This window comes from Perca flavescens, chromosome 23, assembly GCF_004354835.1.
Source record: "Perca flavescens isolate YP-PL-M2 chromosome 23, PFLA_1.0, whole genome shotgun sequence".
Taxonomy (NCBI): Eukaryota; Metazoa; Chordata; class Actinopteri; order Perciformes; family Percidae; genus Perca; species Perca flavescens.
Window position 1 is genome coordinate 13,336,164 of NC_041353.1, and position 23,995 is coordinate 13,360,158.

General features: G+C 40.6%; 2 protein-coding genes across 3 annotated transcripts in view; both read right to left on the reverse strand.

Moving 5' to 3' along the window:
* LOC114550009 (round spermatid basic protein 1-like protein) overlaps positions 1-18,683 on the reverse strand; it is a 42,521-nt gene extending 23,838 nt beyond the window's left edge. Inside the window, exons 1-2 of the mRNA XM_028570429.1 lie at positions 17,959-18,683; positions 7,086-7,238 (exon numbers count right to left, since the gene is read on the reverse strand). Coding sequence (XP_028426230.1) covers positions 7,086-7,238; positions 17,959-18,571 — 766 coding nt within the window. The 5' untranslated portion in view covers positions 18,572-18,683. The remainder of the gene's footprint in view (positions 1-7,085; positions 7,239-17,958) is intronic.
* A 2,770-nt stretch (positions 18,684-21,453) lies between these two features.
* The window catches only part of ptpn12 (protein tyrosine phosphatase non-receptor type 12), a 70,702-nt gene continuing 68,160 nt past the window's right edge, over positions 21,454-23,995 (reverse strand). For both annotated transcript variants that reach the window (XM_028570353.1, XM_028570354.1), the window contains one exon: positions 21,454-23,995. This exon is cut by the window's right edge and continues 1,001 nt beyond it. The gene's annotated coding sequence lies outside the window, so the exon portion shown is untranslated.

Genomic DNA, 23,995 nt, shown 5'->3' on the forward strand with positions numbered 1-23,995 from the left:
CAAGACTTGTTGTATTATTTACTCTCATCCTTATAAATTCCCTATTTAAAAAACAATACAACAAAAACTAATGAGTCCTAACAATTTTAACTAAGTGTAGACAGATGACTCATAGCTTCTCCCAGGTGCCGTGCATCTCCTGGGGTGCATGCATAAAATACATTGAAGACCCTTGAAATGGCATCCCTTGAGAAAAGCACATGGACTAAGCCAGGAAACAGGCTTTCGAGTGGCTTATCTGAACAGAGATAATACCGTACGTGGTGGACGGTCTCATCTTAGATGCCTGAGGCAGGACAGAGTGGAACATGCAAATTTATGCACAGTGCTACTGTATGTATTTGTGAGTGTTTGTCAGAGCTGTTCACATCTATTTGGAAATGTGTTGCTGGCTGGTTCTTTCTTGCCCAGCAGTTGTGTAAACAAGTGGACATGTATACATTTAGTGTGTGTGCAATGTGAGTCACTTTGATAGCTGCTGCCTCAGCACAAATCAAATATCACACACACACACACACACACACACACACACACACACACACACACACACACACACACACACACACACACACACACACACACACACACACACACACACACACACACACACACACACACACACACAGCTAGATAAAGCAGGAACATAATGTGTGTGTGAGAGATAATAAAGACAGCAACAGCAAGAAGGTATTCACAGTACAATACCTAAGCTATTAATCCAAAAGCTCTTTAACCCACAGTCAGCCCTCTCCGTATAACTACATACACACACACGTTTAATCACAAACCTCAACCTTCATCAATCCACAGAAAATCAGCAAGATACGGAGAAAATATATGATGCGTGATAAATGTGTTGGATGGATATTGCGATGGTGATATGAAGTGTAATATACAGATCTAAGGATGCAAGTGTCATGGCTTGTGCAAACTTCAAATAGCTAGAAATAAATCTTGTTCTTTAGTAATAAAAGATCATTTCAAACTTATTTTTAAAATTACAATAATAACAATATTCTACTTATCCAATCATATTCTGCTGTGATACACAGACCAAAAAGCACTATTAATGTAGTGTGTTGTGTCAGCAGCTGCTTCATAATAAGCGCCTTCCAGTAATGGCTTTTTTTTAAATTATTTGTGGCTTATTGTGGGCAGATTCCAGGTAGAGGAAAGACTTTCACCCTGAAGCACATGTGTACAGCATTGTGGCTTTCAAAAAGCCCATCTTTAAATGTCTTGTTTTGTTTGACCAACAACCAGTTACCAATATTATTCATGTGAGACTTTTATCGATCGACTACGATTGACTATTTCTGCTTCGATCAAGAGCCAGACGACCTGTTGCAGCACTCCTGACAGTAAATTCCTCCCTGTTTACTCACTGTCAGCTGATCTAAAAACAAAGTTTTAACATTAATAAAATCATCTTTATTGAGGTTCGTCTTTACTGGGGGGGCAGTGGTGGCAGGGTGGCCGCGGGTCCTTAAAAAGTCCGAAATCACTTTTCCTAAAAATAAGGCCTTAAAAAGTATTAAATTGTCTTAAATTCAGATTGGATAGGTCTTAAATATGTTTGTGTCATGTCACCGCGAAAATGCAGGCAATCTGTTCTGCCAGCCAGGTCGAATATTTTTTACGCAAGGTAACGTAACCCCATTTGTACATGACCTATCCCCTGACCAATCGGCTATCCTAACCTTAACCTTAACCGAGGTCAAATGCCTAACCCCTACCAATCGAGCTGCTTCGTGGGCGGGTCTTGGCGTGGCCATAGTCAGTGGGATTTGCAATTTCGCCGCATACAGGTAATACAGCAATGGTTGATAGCATGAGGAAATGGAAATTCAATTACAAATTGCTTGAATAAGGTCGGTGCCTGGGAATGTTTATGAAGCGAACTGCGTTATGCGTCGGAAGAATTTCAAACTTGGTAAACTACGTACTACGTAAAGGCTCGCCAGCAGCCCGTAATTGCTAGTTTCTGCTATACTATATTATGCTACACCATTTCTACCGCTAGCAACAATGTCAACGCTACAACGCTGGATGTTAGCATGGGAAATCCACAGCCAACAATGCCAGCTGACCTTCGAGCAATTTGTGGCTATATGCCAACACTCCGAGCAGAGGTGAGTTGGGTGCTGAGGACTGTGACATGCCACAATTCCTACAGGTCTAATGACGGGATTGAAGAAGTGTTCAAAGCAATGTTTCCAGATTTGGGGCTTGTACAGTCATTTACCTGTGGAAAGGACAAGACCAGATACGTTACGCTAAATTTGGACTGGCGCCATATATCAAAAAATAACTCATAAGTCCAAGTCCAAAAATGCGGTGCGTTTGTAATTATGTTCGACAAGACACTGAACCAACCAAAAGCAAACAACTTGACTTGCATATGCGTTATTGGTTAAATGACAAGTGGTGCTCATAAGTTTATGAACCCATGATAAGTTGACTAAAAAGAGGAATACAAAAATCATCTTTTGGAAATTGATCTTAATTCCTTAATTATAAAAAGTAGGAAAAGTCCAACCTTTAAGGACACCAATTTTCTTTGTGAATAACTAATGTATCGTAAATAAATAAATAAATAAATAAATAAATGTTCTTCCTAAGTACACCCCTATGTTAAATTCCCATAGAGGCAGGCAGATGTTTATTTTTAAAGACCAGTTATTTCATGCATCCAGGATACAATGCATCCTGATAAAGTTCCCTTGGCTTTTGGAATTAAAATAGCCCCACATCCTCACATACCCTTCACCATACCTAGAGATGGGGGGGCTTTCAATAAAATCATCTCTCAATGTAAATCAAATCAGTTATGAGGCTAACCCGAAATAAAACCATGCTCTAGGTAGTGTGAAGGGTATGTGATGATGTGGGGCTATTTTTATGAGCAGCACTATATACTATTTATACATATTGGCAGGTAAACAGCAGACTCTAATACCATTGTTTTCAATTCATTCATTTTAATTTGTCTTAATTAATGTGTAGTGCCCTATCCATAGTTGTTATTCACTTGACAAATCAGTAAAGCTTAACTATATGATACACAACATACAGTACAAGAGGTTAGTTAATAAATATATTTATGGCACACTTACTTTGAAATGCTAAAGTAGATTCTGGGCAGTTGCATGGTCCATAAACTGCTCCATATTATCTTGACTGGACGTGGTCATTTAACCAATAACGCACACGCAAGTCCAGTTGTTTGCTTTTGGTTGTCTGGTTCAGTGTCTCGTTGAACATAATTACAAACGCACCGCATTCAAGTCTTAAATTTAATTTAGAAGTGGTCTTAAATTTAACTTGTTTATACCTGTAGCCACCCTGGGTGGCCTAAAGGTTAGAGATGCAAGCTTGTGACCGGGAGGTCGTCGTTTCAATCCCCAGACCGACAGGATAAGATCTGGGTGTGGAAAGTGAAAGAGTAGCGCTTGTCCTCATTACCACTGACGTGCCCTTGAGCAAGGCCCTTAACCCCAACCGCTCCACTGGAGCTGCTCAGTGGCCAGCAGATCAGACTGTGGTTGTACTGGGCAGCTTCCGGGTATGAATGTCTAACTGTGTGAATGTGATCAGGGCGCTCCTGCAAAAGAGAGGTTTCCTTTCAGTGAACCTTCCCTGATTAAATAAAGGTTAAAAAAAATAAAAAATAAAAAAAAGGTTCTAAGCATTGATAATTTTTTTTTTTTAAACAATAAGAAAAGGATTGGCCAAAACTGTAAGAAACACACAGAATAACCTGATGAATATTTCATAAGAAAAAATAGCATAAACGACTCTACCCTTTGCACACACACACACACACACACACACACACACACACACACACACACACACACACACACACACACACACACACACACACACACACACACACACACACACACACACACACACACACACACACACACACAAGCAACCTTACTGTCAGAATAGCTGCTTGCTGCTTATTGATTTCCTATAAGTTTCCTCTGGGTGCCTCTCTCTCTGTTGCCCTTTCAATTGTAAACTTAACACTCTCAGTGATTAAATTTCTAACTTCCCCTCCTTGACTCTATCACTTCTTACATTTGCAAACTTAACACTCTCTGATTAAATGTCTCACTCACTATTACTGAAACCCTGCTCTCTGGTAGGGACAGCCTCCTCCTCCTCCTTTCTGTCTCGACTCCTATTCCCACCATGTATCCCAGTGGGTCTCTTTTATTGTAAACACACACGATTAAATACCGGCCTCCCTGACAGGATGACTGCAGACTTAATACACACCGGCTCTTTCTATCCTCGATTCACCTTTCCACCTTTTACACTCATACGGAGAAGATGAACCAACATTACAATGGTGCCTGTCCATCTCACAGTAAGTATGAAGATAAAAAAAGATAAAAAAGAAAGAGCTGAATTATCAATATGTAATTTTCATCTGCAGACACTAGCTATGGTAGGCCAACGACTTACTAAGTCCTTCAAATGTCACAGTGTGGTCATGGAATACCAGCACAGAGAAACTGATTCTAAAAGGGAGCAAATCTAATCAATCTGAATAAAATTGCCATCCGTGTATACATGTCAGTGTGTGTTGTGTGTGCGCATGTCTGTTTAAAAAGGTCAAATACAGAGTGAGAGAGAGAGAGAGAAAGAAAGAGAGAGAGACCGACATTACGTCACAGCGCTCTGCAAATAATTCACTACTGTTGAAAGGTTAACAATGAAACTCGCCACCACATTCATAAATTGGACAAAAGATAAAACAAAAGTGTATCCACAGCAGAGCCAGACTGATACACCTGTAGGCCAGTGGCCTTTCACATACAGTAACCATTTGTATTGGTGTACAAGATGGCAGTTAGGTACACAGGAATTAAAGTACGTAAATTATTTATAGGCTACATTGTTATGATTTTTTTTTTTTAACCTGTATTTTCTTATTCAAGATTTAAACTTACATTGTGTAATTTTTTTGAGTTGATTCTTAGCAACAACAAAAACAAAACTTTGTTCTTTCACAAATATGTGTTCATTCATATGTAATTACTTCCACCAACTCAAAGTATTCTCGTACGCGTAGAATCTGCCATTCAGAATCATTCAGAATACATACGAGCGAGTCGCTCAAATGACGGCCGGCATGTTGCGTCTCCATCTTTAAAATACATTAGCCAAAGAGGGACATACCTCCGCCTTTCGCCCGCTTACACTCCGTGGCACCCCGCACCATGACGAATGCCAGGGGGAGATTATTCGCCAGGGAAGCGAAAAAGAGAATTAAAAACGACAACGCGACAGGCAAAGCAACAAGACCAAAGTTAATATTGGAGTGGCTAGAACAGCTGCGTGTAAACGATGGAGATACTAAGAGCTAATTTTGGGTTCGGCCACCGTAGGACTTAAAACGTGATCGGATTGGGAGGGGCTAGAAAGTAATATTCAGTTGGTCGTCATATACAATTTCACCGCTAGATGGGAGAAATTCTTACACGATGTAGCTTTAAGAATCCATATTTTATTTGTATTTGTAGTTCATCTAATGGTTAACTCACAATGGAGTATACTGTTCAAAATGTACCATTATCTTATACTATGCTGCTTCGTAAAGTTGTTCATCAGGAAAATGTCTTGCCTCCATACATACCGTACATATGTCACAATTATTTAATAAAATTTTTGAAAGAGGTTCATTGCCAAAAATATTTTAGCGTTTAAAAATGTAATAACCAATTCTTTTGTTGATATTGGTCACAACAATCAAATATTAGTCATACAGTAAAAAAATATAAAAGGCATTTAGGGTTGCAACTCACTTGTTTTCATCATGTGTCGTTTATTTCCTCAATGATTATTATTAATTATTCATTTAGTGTATAAAATGCCAGAAAATAGTGAAAACAAAATACCATCACAACTTCTCAAGTCAAAGGTGTTGTTTTTTTGTCCAACTGACAGTCCAAAAAGTATTCAATCTACAATCATATATAAAAAAAAAAAGATCATTCCGCATTTGCGAAGCTAGGACCAGCAAATGTTTGACAAATAACTTTAATAGTTTATTAATTATAATTATTAATAATTATAATAATAATGAACAGTTAGTTATTTAATCGATTAAAATTGCTCTGTCTATCAACTAATCGATCAACTGAGTCATCATATCAGCACTAACTAGGGCTTGTTCTTGTTTCTTCCATCCCAGTCGCTGTTAAGAGTTTTTTCATAATGTCATTCTTTCATTTATTTTGCACAGCCAATCCTGTTATAATCCTAGCTCACACACACACACACACACACACACACACACACACACACACACACACACACACACACACACACACACACACACACACACACACACACACACACACACACACACACACACACACACACACACACACATTCTCAACACCCACTGGGATGCTGAGTTGTGTATGCTGCTTGTACAGTATGTTACACATTTCATGATGATATACTGTACCGCACCTGGTAAAAGTGGGCCAGTGCCTTGCGCTTCCTAGCTACTGTGGTGACAGTGCTTGCTATAGATCTGACGATGTTGAAAGTATTAAACGCCCTCCTGCACAAACAATCCACCGTCATAACAATACCACTTTTTAGCTTATAACATCTCTAACAACCCACAATTGGATACAACATTTTACGACTTATAATATTACTGCCAATTAGTTTTTATGACCTGCAGATTCCCCAATATACTGATGCCCTTAAATGTTTCCAAACCATGCTAAACCTCTATAACTTTTATAAAAATTGTACGGTAATTTAAAAAGGGATTCACATATATCTCATGCTGAAACAATTAGTTAATCAATGAGCCAATCGACAGAAAATAACTGAGGAAGGCCACAAGATGTGAAACAGTTTCTTTTGGTCAAGAATAAAATGTACAAGCTCCATTTTGAGGTCTATTATTGAGCAGAAATACCAAATATTCAATGCAAGAATTAGCTTCTTTCCATTTTAAATATCATGGAATCCTTTTTGGTTTTGGTGATGGGCATATTTTCTAACATTTTGTGGACCAAACAATTGTTATGCATGTTTTCACCTACCTTTAATCGGCTGCTTGACGTCTCCATTCTCCCTCTTGATCTCGTCTGTCACTTTGTGCTTCTTCTTCTCCTTTTCTCTCTCTCTGTCTTTGACCTTCTTCTTCTCCCTCTCCTCCCGATCTCTCTCTTTTACCTTGTCCTTGTTGGAGTGCTCTGTGGAAGGAGAGGGGAGGGCTTTAGGTCTCGATGGTAGAAACACATGAGCGCCCAGATTTACTCACTACACACACATACTACACTTGTGAGCACACTCCATTCCCTTCGATTTCTTTCCCCTCTAGCCCCTTAACTAAACTCTTGCCAAGTGCTTCACCTTGGCCATCACCCTTTCCTTAATCTTATCCTCCTACAAAATGTTTGGCTTTTCCTTCCCTGCTGCAACAAATTCACCTCTCCAGCAAGCCTGTACTCCTATCTCTCATGTTTCCTCAGCACTGTAATGGAATATATATTTTAAGACTGCAGCAGTCACTCATAACCTTAGAGCTACATCTCATCAATACCATATATACTTCACATTTCTTTCCCTTAACTCATCTCTGTTTCTGTGCCTCTGCCAGCTTCAATATGCTCCTGTCTTGAAAGTCCTATAATCCCCCCTTTCTTTTTGACTCTTTTTTTTTTGTATTTTCTCATCCAGTGCTTCTCCATCTGATTTCAGTGTTGAGGAAATATTACAGATCAAGGAATTGGAGTGCACTCTAATGTTGCACTTAATGCAAATTGCTCCGGATGAGAGCATCAGTTTAAAATGTAAATTATCATATCACACACACCTTTTCAGTGCTGTCTGAAAAGCAGAGTATGTCTAAGTGTGGATGGGTGTAAATCATAATCTCCAGCAGAGCTCAGGAAATCCCCCCCCCCCACTTCTTAATATAACTTTCATTTGATCAAATCTTGTATACATCTCCTCCTTTGATTCTTTATTTCCTTTCATTTCCCCTAAAGATATATATAAAAAAAAAAAAAACTCCTTTATTTTTTTCCAAAGTAGTTCTTTTGCTGATTCTTTCTTTCTTTCTTTCTTTCTTTCTTTCTTTCCCTTTACAAAGAAGTTTTTTCTTTGAACTTAGTCAGATCCATCTTTAAAAGGAAGCTGTGTTTTCAGACTGTTCACTCTCCTGTGGACATGGGGAGTGGGAAAGTGAACACAGTGGGGTTTGACTCGCTTTTTGCAGGATCAAAGGAGAAAATGCTTTGAAAGTAAAAAGGCTTAAAAAGGAGCAGTATGAGAATTAGAGGTACTACACTGTTTTCAATGATTTATATTTTTTTTTTAAACGTGGCATTTTGAAGTTTAGTGGGTCGTTTTTCTTTGCTACTTAACATGCAGGTAGTCATTATCATCATACCTTGTGGTTAATGGGAGGAACGCCAAGAATTTTAACAAACCATTTTAAAAACTGTGCAAAATAAATGCAGTAAAATTACCAAACACTGTAAGCTGCCTGTTGAAGGGAAAAAAACATCAATTTAGCTCAACAGGAAGCTGCCTACAAAGGAGGGCTCACTCAGATCTTCTGCCAGATTTTTTAAAGACATGTCAGACCGTGCCAGAGTGGTAACATTCATAAACTTTTAATTTAGAGGCAATGGGGGATAAATTAGCCCATGTGGCTGACCGGGCCTTAAATACACTGGAGAACATGCTGATTTATCACAGCTTGAGAGTGGAGTCTTCCCCTTTAAATAAAAAGGAGACCATCCCATGGCTTGAGGGTCACACGTTGTTTTATCTGGTCAGTAACTAAAACGTAAAACAATGTTGGGATTGTCAGGGCAACACTGCACAAAAGCAGACAGCCTTTTACCCAGAAAATCCCGGTGGCAAGTGTCTTTTTTGGGGGGGTCAGCAGACTGATGGTAGTAATGTAGAGCCCAATAGTTTCAGTGATAACAGAATTGCGAAATTGAGAATAAAAAATAAAAATAAAAACTATAAGAGATTCCATATGGCCCATCATTAAGTCAGTGCTAAAAGCTAACTGGAGATTAGCAAATATAACTACTTCTTTGTTTCCAACCGTGCCGCCCCACTGTAACTGTAGTTTAAAAAAAGAAGAAAAAAAAACGTCTTAATAATACATTACAAAATAATTCCCAGAGGCTTAGGCCTGGTGGGGGCAACTTAGGCCAGGTGGGCCACCAGGCTTGGGATACAATGGGGGAAACCCTGGAGTTAGAAAATAATGGTATTCATGCAACTGAAACTTCTTCTCGTTTCTTTTCAGATTTAGTTTTCTGACTTTCTTGCAGTGGCAGGTTTTGAAGGGAAACACAGCAGGTGGTTTTCACTGTTAGGATGATCACAGGAGAGAGAAAACTCTTTGAAAGATAGAGGGCCAGAGGCAGACAGTTTGTTAACTTCAACTACACTGGTCCCCACTGCTATCCAACTTTTCAGAGCTGGGGAGGAGAATCCCCATGGATTTCAGAAAATCCATGGGGTATCCACATGTTTGTTAGTTTTTTTAGATGTGAAATTTAATTTAACAACAAGCCTTCTCCAATCACCTGTCCTTAAAAATAACTATTAATGCATTACATTTAACCTATGTTAAACTGGAACAGCCTAGTGTTGTAGCGCTGTAGCCCAGCCAGGTTTGAGTGCGTGTTAGCAATGTGATAAGACCGCCGACCTGTCGGTGTGTTCTCTGCCTCTTGCCAAATGCATGCTGGGATACGCTCCAGCCCCATGTGACCCTGAACAGGATAACCTAATCAAACACATAACTTCTATTTATTCTATTCTGAGTATCTGGTTGTATTGTGTAAGTGTATTTCTTGTGAATAATTAAAACAGAAAATCAAGAAAATTCAGTTTCCTAAGAATCTGAGGGCTTCAATGATTAGACAGTAGACAAGAGCAGTCCCATGTTAACATGTTGTGACAAACTGGGATGACAGAAAACAGGTAGAAGCCACCCAGTACTTTGTGTGTGTGTGCATATTTAAGGGTTAAAACGGTTACATTCAAAACATACTGTAGTAAGACGAATATCCCTTCAACTATCAGTCTGTCATCAGCAGCGCAGCAGACAACTGAAGGTGATATATTTTGAGATCTTTTTGGATCTCTAACTGGGACTCACCGTAACACTACAGGTAAATGTAAAGGAAAATACTGCCACTCCAGATGGTCAGTCCACTAGGGCTGTGCTCGATTGAAGAAATTCTTAGATGACTAACACTCTTGTATCGACTAATCGATTAGTTGATTTAATCGACAGATCTGTAAATCTGAGTTTCTCCGCAGAGTCATGCAAAAGCACCACTTTAATTCTTGGGTTTACCAGAGATGTGCTCGTACGTTTCTTGGAAATAAGTCATTCAGCATGAAAAAAAGCATAAAACATGACTAATCGACTAAAGAAATCTAAGTTGATTAAGACCAAAACGACCGATTAGTCGACTAATCGGCTAAGAAGGAGCAGCCCTACAGTCCACCCCCGCTGGTGTGGCAAACACATGCTTCACCATTCAAGCTGATCTGGAAAAGATTTAGCAATAAGGTTCAAACAAGCTTGTCTGTTACTGCACACACAATTTTGTAATTTTTGGGACTGAACAAATGACCCAGCCGACAGTAACTAAGTGGGTGCTTATTGCAGCCAAGCTTCATTGACCTTTCCCCTGGCTGTGCACGGCCACAGTCGAGTAGTCCCAGACACAGCCAGGCATTCTGTCAGCATGCTGCATTTACTGCTCACAAATAACCTAATTACAGCAATTCAGACATGATTCACAATAACCCGATAACCCAGCTTTACATGACTTGTTTAATGGTCAGAATGATGTCCAGAACAATGCATGGCAAGGCAACCTATAAGCCAATATGACACTGAAGTAGGGCTGGGCGATATGGAGAAAATCAAATATCACGATATTTTTGACCAAATACCTCGATATCGATACCGCAACGATATAGTAGAGTTGACTATTGGTGCTTTCACAAAATATTTACACAATGAGATTTTTGATAAATAATCATCAGTAATGTGGATATAATGACTAAGTGGGTAAAGGCAAATAATAGAACAGTTACAACAGTCTGGTAAGTTCAGAAAATGACATCACTTTAGTGTAATGCTGCCTTTAAAACCAGGAAAAGACAACACTTATACCATATTAATGGGTTGGGTTAAATGCAGATAATGAATTTCGCTAGATGTACGTGTATGTGACAAATAAAGTACCTTTACCTTACCGTTATTACGATATCCAAAAATCTAAGACGATATCTAGTATCATATCACAATATCGATATAACACTGGAGTAATGAATAATCAGAAAACAGATGAATTTAATTGGTCCTCACTGTTTTGTAGGTTGATGTGTTGAAGCTCCCATTAATTATAAAACACAGAAGGTATGAATGTTGCTTTTTTTTTTTTAAAAGCTACTTTGCATTAGTCTGTGACTCACGTGTCACATGTGCCAGATCAAAACACCCAGAGTTGCCAGACGTAGGAGTTTTACATGACAAGAGCTTTTTTATTACAATTTTGTTACGATTTATTTGTATTCAACCTCATGAGAAGTGCATGAAACAGGACTGCATTGGGTGTCAACAACAAGTCAAGTCTCAGTGAGGATTAAACCTGTGACCTTTGAGTTAAACAACAATTAATTTCACAATAGGTCAGCCTGTCTAATGCAGTAATGTTTCCTTGTTCACTGTGCTGAGTCAGACTCATGTCTCATGTTTCAAGGCCAAATGAAACCAGGAGTCACTTCTCCCTGGCAGTTGCCTCGATCCAACAGCAGACCCAACCCAAATAATGCTGCGATGAGGTGATACTCTTTTGATCCCTCTAGGAAAATGCTTCCCTTCCATGAAGTTCAGAGTACACTCCGCTGAAAGCAGAAACATGGCCTCCTGTTGAACAGCCTTTCTGTCTAACAAGTGGGCCAGCCTGCCACTAAAATCTAAAAGACACAAAAACACATTGCATTTTTTTTATTTTTTTTTTCCATATCGCCTTAAGCCTATGCCGAGTGCTGACTGCAGCTGTGTCACAGAGTCAAGGAAGAAGACTGACACACAGTTACCAGCTTTTACAGGAAGGCTCAGTTAAAAACGGAGCATTTCAATCCTTGAAACATTTTGCTCAGGATTAATGTGCCATTTCCAGCAACACTCTGTTCCACATTTATATACTTCCCCATCTTCAAATTTGAAGCTACTCCATAGAATTACAGTCTCCCTAAATCCGGCCATTGAGCAGCTCCCTACAGCAAACCCAGGTCCAGTGCTTTGCTCAAGAGCACTTCAGTGGGACGGTTGAAGGAGTGCTATTATTTATGGTTACCTTTGGATGCATCTACATTTTCCCAGTCAGGTTCAGAGATGAAAACATTGAAACCAAAACGTCAGCACTGCATTAGTGATTTAAAAAAAAAATATTCTCAACATGCCTGCATACAACATTAACAGTAACATAATAAATATAATATTAATAATAAAATAAACTACACTAATTTACTTTTAGTCTTATGATTGCTCAATAAAAATGTATTAATTGCATTAAAAAGACGTGGTTTATCTAACATTCACATTCTTTTGTATATCCCAGGTTTGCGTTCTGATTCTGTGTAAAGACTAAACACCAGCCTCTATCTGTTCTGAAATCCCTGTGAAGCATGCCAGCACATTTAACACAGCCTGTTTACTAGACTGTGTTTCTGATGGTGTGTCAGGGCTACAGGCCAACAACACGTCTCGTTCTGGTGTTCCCCCTGACTGCAGGGACTGTTCAAAGCACGTCAAGACCTCTTAAACTACCCAACTGGAAAAGGGTGAGATCATGCACTCTCACACACACATTTGCATTTGTCCACTCAGTACCTCCGCTTAAGTGTCTAAACACTCACACGCAAATAACACTTGAACGCAGCAAATGCAGAGATTTTGATAAATAGTATAATGATAAAAAAAGCCATGCACAAGGACTTATGATGAGATGATGATAAAGCTGTGACCCAATCAGTCAACTTAATAAAATATTTCCTCCCAAAGAACTAATAAAATCTATCTTATAAAATAATGTGACATCCTAGAACATATTTGTCATGTTATTAATGGCTTGATTTTAATTATGACTATGATGTTTTGAGCCACATGTATGTTGATCATATGCAGCATATTTCATAATGTAGGTCTAAAAAGAAAATACATTAAAAGAAAACAAATTTAGGCCTCTCTCTCTATATATCTATATCTATATATACACACACACACAGTACTGTGCAAAAGTCTTAGGCAGTTGTGGAAAAAATGCTGTAAACTAAGAAGGATTTCAAAAATGGAAATCTATCCATCCATCCATCCATCCATCTTCGTCCGCTTATCCGGTGTCGGGTCGCGGGGGGAGCAGCTCCAGCAGGGGACCCCAAACTTCCCTTTCCCGAGCAACATTAACCAGCTCCGACTGGGGATCGGCGTTCCCAGGCCAGGTTGGAGATATAATCCCTCCACCTAGTCCTGGGTCTTCCCCGAGGCCTCCTCCCAGCTGGACGTGCCTGGAACACCTCCCTAGGGAGGCGCCCAGGGGGCATCCTTACCAGATGCCCGAACCACCTCAACTGGCTCCTTTCGACGCAAAGGAGCAGCGGCTCTACTCCGAGCTCCTCACGGATGAGTGAGCTTCTCACCCTATCTCTAAGGGAGACGCCAGCCACCCTCCTGAGGAAACCCATTTCAGCCGCTTGTACCCTGGATCTCGTTCTTTCGGTCATGACCCAGCCTTCATGACCATAGGTGAGGGTAGGAACGAAAACTGACCGGTAGATCGAGAGCTTTGCCTTCTGGCTAAGCTCTCTTTTCGTCAACGGTGCGATAGATTGAATGCAATACCGCACCCGCTGCGCCCGATTCTCCGACCAATCTCCCGCTCCATTGTCCCCTCACTGCAAACACAACCCCAAGATACTTGAACTCCTTCACTTGGGGTAAGGACTCATTCCCTACCTGGAGAAGGCATTCCATCGGTTTCCTGCTGAGAACCATGGCCTCAGATTTAGAGGTGCTGATCCTCATCCCAACCGCTTCACACTCGGTTGCGAACCGATCCAGTGAGTGCTGAAGGTCGCAGGCCGATGATGCCATCAGGACCACATCATCTGCAAAGAGCAGCGATGAGATCCCCAGCCCACCAAACTGCAACCCCTCCCCACCCCGACTACGCCTCGATATCCTGTCCATAAATACTACAAACAGGATTGGTGACAAAGCGCAGCCCTGGCGGAGGCCAACCCTCACCTGAAAAGAGTCCGACTTACTACCGAGAACCCGGACACAGCTCTCGCTTTGGTTGTACAGAGATTGGATGGCCCTGAGAAGAGACCCCCTCACCCCATACTCCCGCAGCACCTCCCACAGTATCTCCCGGGGACCCGGTCATACGCCTTCTCCAAATCCACAAAACACATGTAGACCGGTTGGGCATACTCCCAGGCTCCCTCCAGGATCCTTGCGAGAGTGAAGAGCTGGTCCGTTGTTCCACGACCAGGGACGGAATCCGCATTGTTCCTCCTCAACCCGAGGTTCGACTATTGGCGAACCCTCCTTTCCAGCACCTTGGAGTAGACTTTACCAGGGAGGCTGAGAAGTGTGATACCCCTATAATTGGCACACACCCTCTGGTCCCCTTTTTAAAAAGGGGAACCACCACCCCAGTCTGCCACTCCTTTGGCACCGTCCCCAGACTTCCACGCAATGTTGAAAAGGCGTGTCAACCAGGACAGCCCCTCCACACCCAGAGCCTTGAGCATTTCTGGACGGATCTCATCAATCCCGGGGCTTTGCCACTGTGTAGTTGTTTGACTACATCAGTGACTTCCGCCTGGGAAATCGGCGACAATCCCCCATTATCCTCCAGCTCTGCCTCTAACATAGAGGGCGTATTAGTCGGATTCAGGAGTTCTGCAAAGTGCTCCTTCCACCGCCCTATTACCTCCTCAGTTGAGGTCAACAGTGTCCCATCCTTACTGTACACAGCTTGGATGGTTCCCCCCTTCCCCCTCCTGAGGTGGCGAACAGTTTTCCAGAAGCACTTTGGTGCCGACCGAAAGTCCTTCTCCATGTCTTCTCCAAACTTCTCCCACACCCGCTGCTTTGCCTCTTTCACGGCAGAGGCTGCAGCCCGCCGGCCGCCCGGTACCCTGCAACTGCCTCCGAGTCCTCCGGGATAACATATCCCGGAAAGACTCCTTCTTCAGTCGGACGGCTTCCCTGACCACCGTTGTCCACCACGGTGTTCGTGGGTTACCGCCCCTTGAGGCACCTAAGACCCTAAGACCACAGCTCCTCGCTGCAGCTTCAGCAATGGAAACTTTGAACATTGTCCACTCGGGTTCAATGCCCCAGCCTCCACAGGGATGCACGAAAAGCTCCGCCCGGAGGTGTGAGTTGAAAGTCTGTTGGACAGGGGCCTCCTCCAGACGTTCCCAATTTACCCGCACTACACGTTTGGGCTTACCAGGTCTGTCCAGAGTCTTCCCCACCCTCTGACCCAACTCACCACCAGATGGTGATCGGTTGACAGCTCTGCCCCTCTCTTCACCCCAGTGTCCAAAACATACGGCCTCAGATCAGATGAAACGATTATGAAATCGATCATTGACCTTGGCCTAGGGTGCTCTGGTACCAGGTACACTTATGAGCATCCCTATGTTCGAACATGGTGTTCGTTATAGACAATCCATGACTAGCACAGAAGTCCAACAACAAACAACCACTCTGGTTTAGATCAGGGAGGCCGTTCCTCCCAATCACGCCCTCCAGGTGTCTCCATCATTGCCCACGTGCGTTGAAGTCCCCCAGCAGAACAATGGAGTCCCCACTGGAGCCCCATGCAGGACTCCAGTCAAGGTCTCAAGAAGGCCGAATACTCCGAACTCCTGTTTGGTGCATATGCACAAACAACAGTCAGAGTTTTCCCCCCCACAACCCGCAGGCGTAGGGAGGCGACCCTCTCGTCCACTGGGGTAAACTCCAACACAGTGGAGAATGGAAATCTAAATCAAATCAATATTTGGTGTGACCACCCTATATATATATATATATATATATATATATATATATATATATATATATATATATATATATATATATATATATATATATATATATATATAAAAGCATTTATGCATGTTTAGATATCACACATTTGTAGTAACATGATTACATAATAAGAATATGTTGTCTGGTATTTGAGATTAATTAATATTGTAAAATGTTTACTGAGATTGTACATCGTTACTGTTTAATATTGTCAAACTAAGATAATAAAAGAAAGTTATATGGCGTCCATACATGTATTTATATAAATGTATTTATATATATATATATATATATATATATATATATATATATATATATATATATACACACGATGAATCGTTATTGGGAAGGATAATGGTATTGGAACTGCTATAAATCCTATTAAGCCCTGAATATTGCTTCTGGGATTTAGTGTCAAATGTGTGTTTGTGTGCGTGTTCTTGTCTCTCCATTAATCAAGTGGCTCAGTGTTACATGTACAGTACATGCGCTGCCTGTCAAACTGTAGAACATGGAGTAACAACAAGCTGTGGAGCTCTGTCTGTTTCCAATCCAGCCTGAGGTTACAGAGGGGGGCGTGGTGCTCTACCAAAACAACACTTACCCTATAATGGCGGGCGGCAGTCATGTTGTTATGACAGCAGCGTGCAGTTTTAATACATACACCGCTCCGAAGGAAATAAAAATCATAAGGTGGGCATTTATGTGATAGAATAACTAACAATTTACCTCATCCGTTACGCTGACATGACAAGAGATTATAGCTTGCTTATGCCGTCTATAACATTTAGATCGACTCGATTACATTACTGTAAACGGCTATATGAATACAACACATTGTACTTTGTCGATACGACGTAACTACGTAACAATTCCGCAGTAGCACGAGAGCAGATGGTTGCAATGTTAACAGCTAGAACGCGCAACTACTGCCCATACTAATGCCCTGGAACGCTATTGTGGAGCTCGAGAGTTCACGAGCGGGTGAACAGTGACGAAAGCTGGCAGCCATAGCCCGTAGAAACATCGCCTTTTGGGCTTTGTAGACACTCAACTCGATGATAACCTCTTTCAGAAATGTGCAATTATAAATAAGAGTAACCCTCGAGAGGCCTGCGGGTTCATATACAACATTTTAGGAGCGCCCTTTGAGCAGTAGCTGTTCCGAAAACGGAACTGTCCAGACAAATTAGCAGGCAGACAACAGCACACTCGGGGACACATGTTCATATCCCAAGTGGCTGATTCTACAATGAGCAAGTAACTCTTAAAAAAAGGGCCAAAACTCTAGCCTACTTATAGCTGAATGAGATTATTGCCAAAGTAAGTTTTAACTTGCACTTTGCCTTGGTGTTTGGTGCATACAATAAACATGAAAAAGGGAATAAACAATGGAGCAAAGTACTGCAACAGTCAAGAACATTATATAGTATAAGAATATTGCAATACAAATATGTAAAAGACACTATACCAATTATGTACAATGTAACTGTTTTAGGAAGGAAAATACAGCTGTAGTTACGTGTTGTGCAGTGTGTGCACAAATATTAAACAGGGGATGTGCAAAAGTTCACAGTATAACGTTATATAATATGCGCAATGGTCAGGGATAATAGTCCGGGATATGTGTTAATGTAACGTCTAGTGACTGGGGGTGAGGGGTTGAGAATCTAATATGGGATATTAAATTATATTATAATAATAATATAAATATATTTAAATAAATAATATAATAAACACAACACAAACTTTATGAATTCGCTTCAAGTAACTATAACAAAATAAAATACACCATGATGGCCTACCTTTGGGAGGCAGCATGACCTCCCCATTTTCTCTCTTCACTGCAGAAGTGTTATTAATTCGGCTGATATCGCTGTTGTTACCGACATTACTCCCGGGTCCGGAGGTCACCAATAGTTTATGTTTCTTTTTCTCCTCTCCGCTTCCTTTCTCCCTCTCTTTCCCTCGCTGTTTATCTTTACTCGGCTTCTTGGGTTTGGAAGAGGAAGGCGCTTTGTGGAGGAAGAAATCGCTCTGTTTGAAGACTTTATGTGTGTTTGTTCCACCGGTGGCAGACACCGGAGGGTTGTTGCTGCTCGTCTTAACCGGGCTGAAGGTGCTCGAGCCCGTGCTGCTGCCATAACTCTGCTGCTTCGTGGGCTGCTGGAGTTTCTCTTTGCCGCTACCGTTGCCTCCCACTCCTTCCCTGCTGAGTTTCTTGGGTTTAACGCTCCTCTCCTCGACACGGACCTTCTTGGGCGGCGGCGGGTTGAAATCCCGGGAAGACTGAGAGCGGTTGTCAGAGGCTCCCTTCGCCTCGTTTGGCTTGACGAGCGGGCTTTTGTCGCAGGCGACCGCCGGGGCTACCGCAGTAGCAGCTCCGGTGAGGTGAGCAAAGCCCAGCGAGTCAGCCATCTTGAGGCTTCTCTCTCTATTTACTCTTTTCCCCCAACGGCCGCCGCTTCTGTTTTTTTCATAGGTTTTTTTTGCGCGACTTGCAAGCAGGCAATGAAGAGGCGGGGCAGACTTTGACTGACAGGCAGTTAGAGAATGGGCGGGACTAAGGTTTGACTGACAGACAGAGAGGGAAAAACTAGAGGCGGGGCTTAGCAGCTGTTTGTATCTACTGTTAAATGTAACTTGTGAAATAATAATGAGGAGCAAGACGTAATCACTTAATAACCCAGTACAGACTCTGCCTTAGTTAGCACTGAAACGAAACATTTTCATTATTAATTATAATGTGTTAATTATTATTTTGATAATTTATTTATCAAAATATCAGAACATTGTGGCTCCAGAGTGATGCCTTGAAATTGCTTGTTTTGACTGACAGTCAAAAACCCAAAGGAATATCATCATCATATATATATATATATATATATATATATATATAGAGAGAGAGAGAGAGAGACAAAAAATCTATTAATTTGCTATCTAATCAATTAATAGACTATTTATTTCAGAACTATTCTTAAATGCATTAAAAGTTGTGTCAGGCATATCAATAAACCAATAAATCACTAGCCACCTGTAATATGGACACTCAAGAAAACCACAAGTTTACTAGAACTAAAATGATTCAGTTAATCTACCAGTTGATTGAAAAGTATGCAACTATTGTGCTAATTGAATAATTAAGTGTTTAAGTCATTCTGCAAGTAAAAAACCCAGGATTTCCCTGGTTCCAGCTCCTAAATTGTGTGTTTCTTTGTCTTATATGATTATAAATGTAATGTATTTAGGTTTTGGACTGTTGCAGCTCTAATTTATTTAACAAAAACCCATTACATATTTTTCCTTGACCACATGCATATTAAGATAAAGCATATAATACATAATTAAAGATTTTGAGATATGACAAATCAGTATTTTTTGTCAAAATGTTATAAGCCGGTTTTACTCAAACATTGCTGCTTGGCAGCATCATAAGACACACTGATGGTGGTTTCTATCCTATTACAAATAGTTGACCATGAAGTTCAAATTATGTAGTTTTCTTTCAGTTTTATTATGCTTACATCGGTTTCCTCCGGGGTTTCTTTAATCCGCTTTGCATTTTCTCCCCAGAACACAACCCTAAAAAAGACAATACACTGCCCACAAATGATTGACAGAATGTGTAGAGACGAATGGTGGTATCTTCACAACGGGATGAGTTTAGCACTCTCACACACTGGAACACATGATTACAAAGCCTTGTGAATCCTCCGGAGCGGTTTTCATTTTGATTTATTGACATAAAAACATTTTCTTCACTCAGACTGATTGGCTGAGCTGTCAGTGCAAGGCCTGCCAGTGAGTGACAGCCAACCATGAATGCTAAACATGATTAGCAGCTGCACACGGCCGGTTGTAAAGTTACAGCTGGCCGTAAACATTGTGACAAGATTATTATATGATGCAACCCAGAAGGGGAAATTGGATGTCTGTGTGTGTAGTAACTACCAAGAACACGTGAAGTGAAAGTGTGTATCTAATTCTTCCAGCATTGACTGTATATGACTCATCTACCTAAAAATAATCTGGTCAAATGCATTATACTGCATATTCTAGGCTTTAAAACAGAGCTCACACCGTCTTCAGTTCCTTCAGATGGCAGTGCAGCCTGCTGCTACTGCTCACACACACACACTCAACACTGATTGGCTATATTTATAAGTCATTACATAACATGGTAAACTGCTCCATGGGAAAACCGAGGTGACACAGATAACAACCTGGCTTAAGACAAGTACAAGAGATAGTGTTTTGTTTTGTGTGTGTGTGTGTGTGTGTGTGTGTGTGTGTCAGACACATTGGTTATCAGCTGTGTAATTCAGAACAGGGGAGAAGTAAAATAAAGGGGAGGAAGTCAGAAACGGTGTAGGAGTGGTGAGTGAGAGGCCTGTGGAATGAATGTACTGGATCCTGCCTTATGCATTATATGTATTTTTATTGACTACAATGGGTGTAAACTGTAATTTTAATCAGGCATTATAAAGCCATTTTTATCTGATGGAGTATGTCGTTTTTGTATTTTTCTTGATTGAAAACATTTTGGATGCTCCCGTCAAGGGACATTTTTACATATAAGAGCAAACTCATAATTCATCCTTGTTATGAATTCACTAGTGCTGTACAACTGCAAATATAGTTCATCAATGCTTTACTTTATTCCATATATCTCTGGACAGTAGGTTTGTAGATGCTATTGGTGTAACAGGTGCTTTTATCAATGACTGTAACCAAAGAGGACTGACACAAAGCTGCCAAAACCACCTCCGCTGCACCATTACACATTAAATATTGTATGGTTATGTACTGTAAAATTAATCTGAAATGAGCTTTGGCTATATGTGAGCAGAAGCAAATAATCACAGAATGTCTTCCCACCTGCTGTGCCTCTCTATGCGTGTAAAGTGAATACAAATGGGAAACCTTCAAGGTCTCTGTGAGCGACTGCGTTTATACCACCTGCGGAAATTAATTAATCGGCATAAGGAGTGTGTGTGTGTGTGTGTCGGCAGATTTTCCAGGTGTGAGAGAGGATCTCCTGCTGTGACTCTCCCTCACACACACGATTAACATTATCAGATTAGGCCTATATGTGCAAAGCTGTCAGCCAGTGAAGACACAATTCAATTATTTTATTTCTTGTGGCTTCAGAGACAAGTCAAAGTGATTTATTAACAATTAACTGCTCTATACTGTAAATAAAAGCTGTCTGTATGTACACACACACACACACACACAAACACAACCTGCGCACGTTTTTGTTACATCATCTCATTCGAATAAAAACAAAGAGACGTGGCTTTACTTAATGTTCATTTTTACTGATTGATTTCTGCAACATACAAACATTTTGTGTGTGTTTATGTTTGTGTGGGGCACGAGGTTTGTGTGTGTGTGTGTGGGTGTATGGGTGTGTGGGTGTGTGGGGGCACAGGAGGCGATGAGCAAGCAGCAGCGAATCACATCGCTCACACTCACGCCGCTAATGACGATTGGAGGAGAGGGGATGAAGGGGAGGGTGGGCTCTCACTTAAAGGCACAGGTGGGCTCTTTTCTGAGATCAAGGCTAGTGTGCATGTGAAGGGGTCAGGTAGGTAGATGGGTATGTGGTAGATAAACAGAAAGAAGTGGAGGATTGGAAAAACAAATGATGAAATTTAAAAGACTTTTTTTCTTTCTCAGCATGTCTATTGTAACTTTGAACCACCAACAAGTTAGGGATGCATTACTGAAGTGGACCAATCTGCTGGCACAGACGTGTTGGAAACGTCAGCCTTTTAAAAATTAAAAAAGGCAGAGAGGAGGGTGGGAGGGGGAGAGAAAACAGCGGGGGGAATTATGAAGGAAGCAAAAAATAATGAGATGCTCCTTGTCCAGAGCAGGAGATCCATTTCTGTTGCATGTTCTACATTAAAAGAGCTGAGACCAAAAAAAAAAAAAAAAAAAAAAAAGGAATCAAAAAGTGTAAAATAAAATGAGTGAGAAATAAAAAAAAGACATGATGCAATATGTGAGAAGGGAAGAGAGGAGTGGGGGTTTGGGTATGGAGCAGTAGACTTGTGACGCAACAAACAACCGCGTATACAAAAATAACTTTTAAAATACCATTTACAAAAAACGACCATTATTATTATTATCATCATTAATATTATTATTACAATCTTATTCAAAGCCCGCTGTAGCTATCTGAAAGGGGGCTGGCTGGCAGTCAGTCAATGCTTTTTAATCTGCCAGCCAATTAAAACAAAAATGTTCAATCTTTTTAAGCATATAACTCTAACATAAAAAATAAAAACAACCCTGATATATTTGCCAGAAGCAAAAACAAAAAGGGCAGCAGAATAATTTACAGTTTGAAGGGAAACACTGTGTAGGGGAGGAATCATCATCATCATCATCATCATCATGCACTGACTTTCTTACATCTTCTGTTAATAAGAATATTTAAGAGATAACAAAAAAATCTGAAATATTATATACCTAAACTGCCCTGTACAGTTTTTTTTTTAATCTTTATAAAACAATGCATATACTGTATACTTATGGTAGCTAATGAAGTTAGCAGAGAACAATAAGAAGAATACAGTAGTCCTGGGTCCCTATCCTTATTGTCTCACACATACAGAAGCAGGTAGAGTATGATTTCTTTTTTTTTATTTTAAATTTGTCCGCCAGATGAAAAACCATACAAGTCTGATTTGTAGAGAAATGGTTGTTATAGGACAGAACCAGACTTTATATTAATCTGTTAAGTCCCATAAGAGTTTCAGGTCATGTGTAACATTCCTCCTCCGAAACACTGGGGTTTATTCGGAGTAAACTGGCTGCTAAAATAAAAAAAAGAATTGACTTGCATGGTCGATCATCCAACAGGAGGAGGAGAATGAGAACAGAAAAGCAAAAGGTACAACAACAGAAAGGAAAGAAATAAACAACAAATTTGAGTCCAAAGCAGCGACCAAGAGAAGCCAAATACACAGAGAGGGGAAGGAAATGAATTGGAGAGAGAAGCCAAATGAAAATGAAGGAGGACAGGCTGTCTTCTCTGAGCGGCAGACTAAGGCAGGCTCATGGTCCCAGCAGTGAGAGCCAGAGTCACAGAGCTGACCAGTTTGGCCATTACTGATTTTAAGGTCATTTTAACCCCGTCGTGGCTGGAAAAAGCTGAATTATTGGGCACACAGTTGGGAATTTTGCTTTGAATGTTGTACAACATGGCATGTTTCTGCTTCTTTTTTTTCCCCCCAGGACTTTTCTAACTAATCTTTGCTTTTTATTGTGAAATATTTGAGAAGGGAACATCACTCTTTGGTTAAACCTTTTACAAATAATATGCCTGGTATACTACCTACACAGAAGTCCTTAGTTTTTTTTATTTTCTTATTTTTAGTATCTCTGCATTCAGCTTTGTTTTCTAACACCCCATGGAGATGTCATTATGATGATTACAGATTTAGCAGATATTTAAAGGAACAGTTTGACATTTTGGGAAAATTGTTTTGGAAAAACAACTTCTCGCCGTGAGTTAGAGGAAAATATCAATACCACTATGTCTTTGTGGTTAATATTAAGCTGCAACTAGCAGCCGGTTAGCTTATCTTAGCATAAAGACTGGAAACAGGGGGAAAAAAAGCCTGGCTTTGTTCAAAGGTACTAAAGACTGCCAAGCCACACCTCTACATCTCACAAATTAACGCTTCCCGTGTTATTTATTTAATCGGGTTTCCAAGCTTAATGCTAAGTTAAGCAGCTTCCAGCTCCAGCTCTACATACAGACATGAGAGTGGTAGAAAACTTCTCAGCAGGAAAGTGAATAAGCTTATTTCCCAAAAAATGTGGAAC